Source organism: Branchiostoma floridae, chromosome 13 (genome assembly GCF_000003815.2).
Source record: "Branchiostoma floridae strain S238N-H82 chromosome 13, Bfl_VNyyK, whole genome shotgun sequence".
Lineage (NCBI taxonomy): Eukaryota > Metazoa > Chordata > Leptocardii > Amphioxiformes > Branchiostomatidae > Branchiostoma > Branchiostoma floridae.
This window is the reverse complement of record NC_049991.1, coordinates 13,599,073-13,601,847: the sequence shown is the minus strand read 5'-3', so window position 1 is coordinate 13,601,847 and position 2,775 is coordinate 13,599,073. Positions and strand designations below refer to the sequence as shown.

Below are 2,775 nucleotides of genomic sequence, written 5' to 3'. Positions count from 1 at the left end.
AATCTAGTTCGCACCAGGTCTAGCATAGTTTTTCCTCTGAAAATCAACGCTGCCGTGTGTGACAAACGGCTGGAACCCTTCTTTGAGTCCGATGAAGTTGAGGAACTTGGGAACATGTGCCGTCATGATGTGCATTCTGACGACGATAATGAGAGTGCTAAGGAAAAAGCAGACGGTGACGTAGTCTCAGTAAGCGCATTTTCTCTCAATATTCTTCTGTGTTCTATGTACCATGAAATTGTAACTCTCGCTACCTCATATATGAACAAAAATGTAAAGTGATCGTCATGCGTTCCTGTGTTGTTGCTGCCTCACATCATTGTACCATTTTGTCATGATGGTCTTTCATTGCTTGTTGACCGTAAAACGTGATGTTCTGATAGCCAAATGTAACCGATCTTAACAGGAACAAAAGGTGAAATTATTGAGAAACCCCTACGATAAGCTGCCTGAGGATGAGAACAGCGTCGAGCTGAAGCAGCTTGCCGGAGAGCTGTCACAGACAACTGACATGGCAGAGGATGTTGCTATTGAGGTCGGTTAGATAGTTGCTTACTTGGTGGTTTCCTTATCATTCAATGCTAAGTTTACTACAGTAGCTATATATTTGTATAATCAACAAAATAATGTGCTTTCTTGTGTGTCACAATTTACGAGGTATGTGGGTAGCCAATCGTTTAGTAGACACAATAGTTTACTCAGTTGTATAATTATTACATCTGTTACTTTGAACAATTTGTCCCATTGTCACAATCTCCCTCACTTTACACATCAGGTACTAGTAGATTATGATTAACAGTGCTGGTAACCTCTGGTCTGCCCGTTTCCTCACTGTTCCATAGATCCGGAACGGCAACTTTTCCTGGGAATTGGCGACGGGCACTGTGGCTCTTCACGACATCAACCTAAAGGTATTAAAAGGTCAGCATCGTGCCTGCAATGAATGTACACCTGGTGTTTATGGGAGTCTGACAACATTGAACCATGCAGGAGAGCACATCAAAATAACGTCTAGGAAAATTAGCATCATTTTCACGTTGTCTATGTATACCATTTATACGATATGTAATATTCATAAGATCTGTATACGTAGCTAATAGCTTATCAACATTTACTTGATATACAATGTTTGCATAAAAGTTTTTGTCAGTTAAATTCTGTCTACCCGTGGGTTTAGTTATAATGCACTCTTAACGGACAAAACTGTTGTTGGTAGCGGCAACCGAGCTCTAAAGACGATTTTGAATGCTTTGTATGTCTGTTGTTTGTACAGAAAAACTGACCGTCGTTGTTGGGCAGGTGGGAAGTGGGAAGTCATCCTTGTGTTCCGCCATTCTCGGAGAGATGAGAACCCTTTCTGGACAAGTCCTTTGGCACAAGTCAGTCGAATTCCTCAAACAACAGCTGCAACTGTTCTGATTCTTAAAGTATTACAAACTCTAAATATGGCATTTCAAAAGAATGTGCTACCTGAATGACTCGCAATCATAACATGTAACTACTATGTATTTCACTGTTGTCATCACCATCCCATAGCACCATGTTGAAAATTGTACGTATTAAGTATTCCTAGAGTTCTACATTCTTCATCTTGAGCATGATGACATACATTGTATGCTCTTGCACTTCCGACTACAAGGAGCCAAAACAGTGTTGCCTATGGGGCACAGAAACCTTGGCTTCTCAATGCCACCTTGCGGGACAACATTACCTTCGGACAGCCCTTTGATAACGCCAGGTAGATATTGCCTTGCCGTCTTTCATTTTCTCATGTTGCAAAGCAAACTATAGTGTCTTACAGAAACTGGAATCATCAACTTTCATAATTCCACCAGGTGCCACATGAAAAAACATTTTCAAAAAAACAGTTTTAGAGGCCTTCTCAGGGTTGTCTAGAACACCTACATGTAAATATCTGACGTGTATATACCTCAAGTTGAATCAGTTTATATTTCAAAATCACTTTAAATTAATTTTTTTCTCATGCGGCGGTATTATGACACCTGATGAAGTTGTGGGAGTTGATTTGGCGTTTAGTGATACAATACGGGCATGGATAAACCTAAGGAAACGCCAGGCAATTATTGGTTGGTTGTTTCGCTTTAAATAAAATTGTTGTGTGAAATTAATACAAACTATTCTCTTTGCCGTCTCCAGGTACCAGAAGGTGATATCAGCCTGCTGTCTGCAGCCTGACATCGACATTCTCCCTGGTGGTGACATGACAGAGATTGGAGAAAAGGTAGACATACAAGGAAAGACAGCAATAATTCGTCTAATTCAAACATATATTGTTCGCTTGTAAGACGCCAGGAAGGTGGTACATTATTGGAGTGGAACAGTTAGTGTGTCTTCATGATGATGTTGACATCGTTTCCCTATCAGGGAATCAACCTGAGCGGCGGCCAGAAACAGAGAGTCAGTCTGGCAAGAGCGCTGTATTCTAACAGTGACATCGTCATACTGGTGAGTGAAATGTATGATACAGTCTAATACATGCATGTCGCTTTCATATGTTGTGTCGCTAGTATGCTGATATGTATACAGAGTGTAGTTGTTTGAGTGAATTATACTGTGAAAATCTTCTTTCACATTCTTTTCTTTTGTCCAATTCACAAAACAGGATGACCCATTGTCCGCTCTGGACGCGCACGTCGGGGGTGATGTGTTTGAGCACGGCATCATGGCACACTTGATAAACGACGAGAAGCGGACAGTGGTCCTGGTCACCCACAAACTGCAGTACCTGGAGGAAAGTCATTATGTAAGTGATCA

General features: G+C 41.1%; 1 protein-coding gene across 1 annotated transcript in view; it reads left to right on the top strand.

The window, feature by feature from the left end:
- Positions 1–2,775, top strand: part of LOC118428522 (ATP-binding cassette sub-family C member 9-like) — a 20,910-nt gene that overhangs the window by 10,736 nt on the left and 7,399 nt on the right. The window contains exons 13-20 of the mRNA XM_035838612.1: positions 8–189; positions 407–535; positions 843–921; positions 1,274–1,379; positions 1,640–1,738; positions 2,158–2,242; positions 2,386–2,466; positions 2,624–2,764. Coding sequence (XP_035694505.1) covers positions 8–189; positions 407–535; positions 843–921; positions 1,274–1,379; positions 1,640–1,738; positions 2,158–2,242; positions 2,386–2,466; positions 2,624–2,764 — 902 coding nt within the window. The remainder of the gene's footprint in view (positions 1–7; positions 190–406; positions 536–842; positions 922–1,273; positions 1,380–1,639; positions 1,739–2,157; positions 2,243–2,385; positions 2,467–2,623; positions 2,765–2,775) is intronic.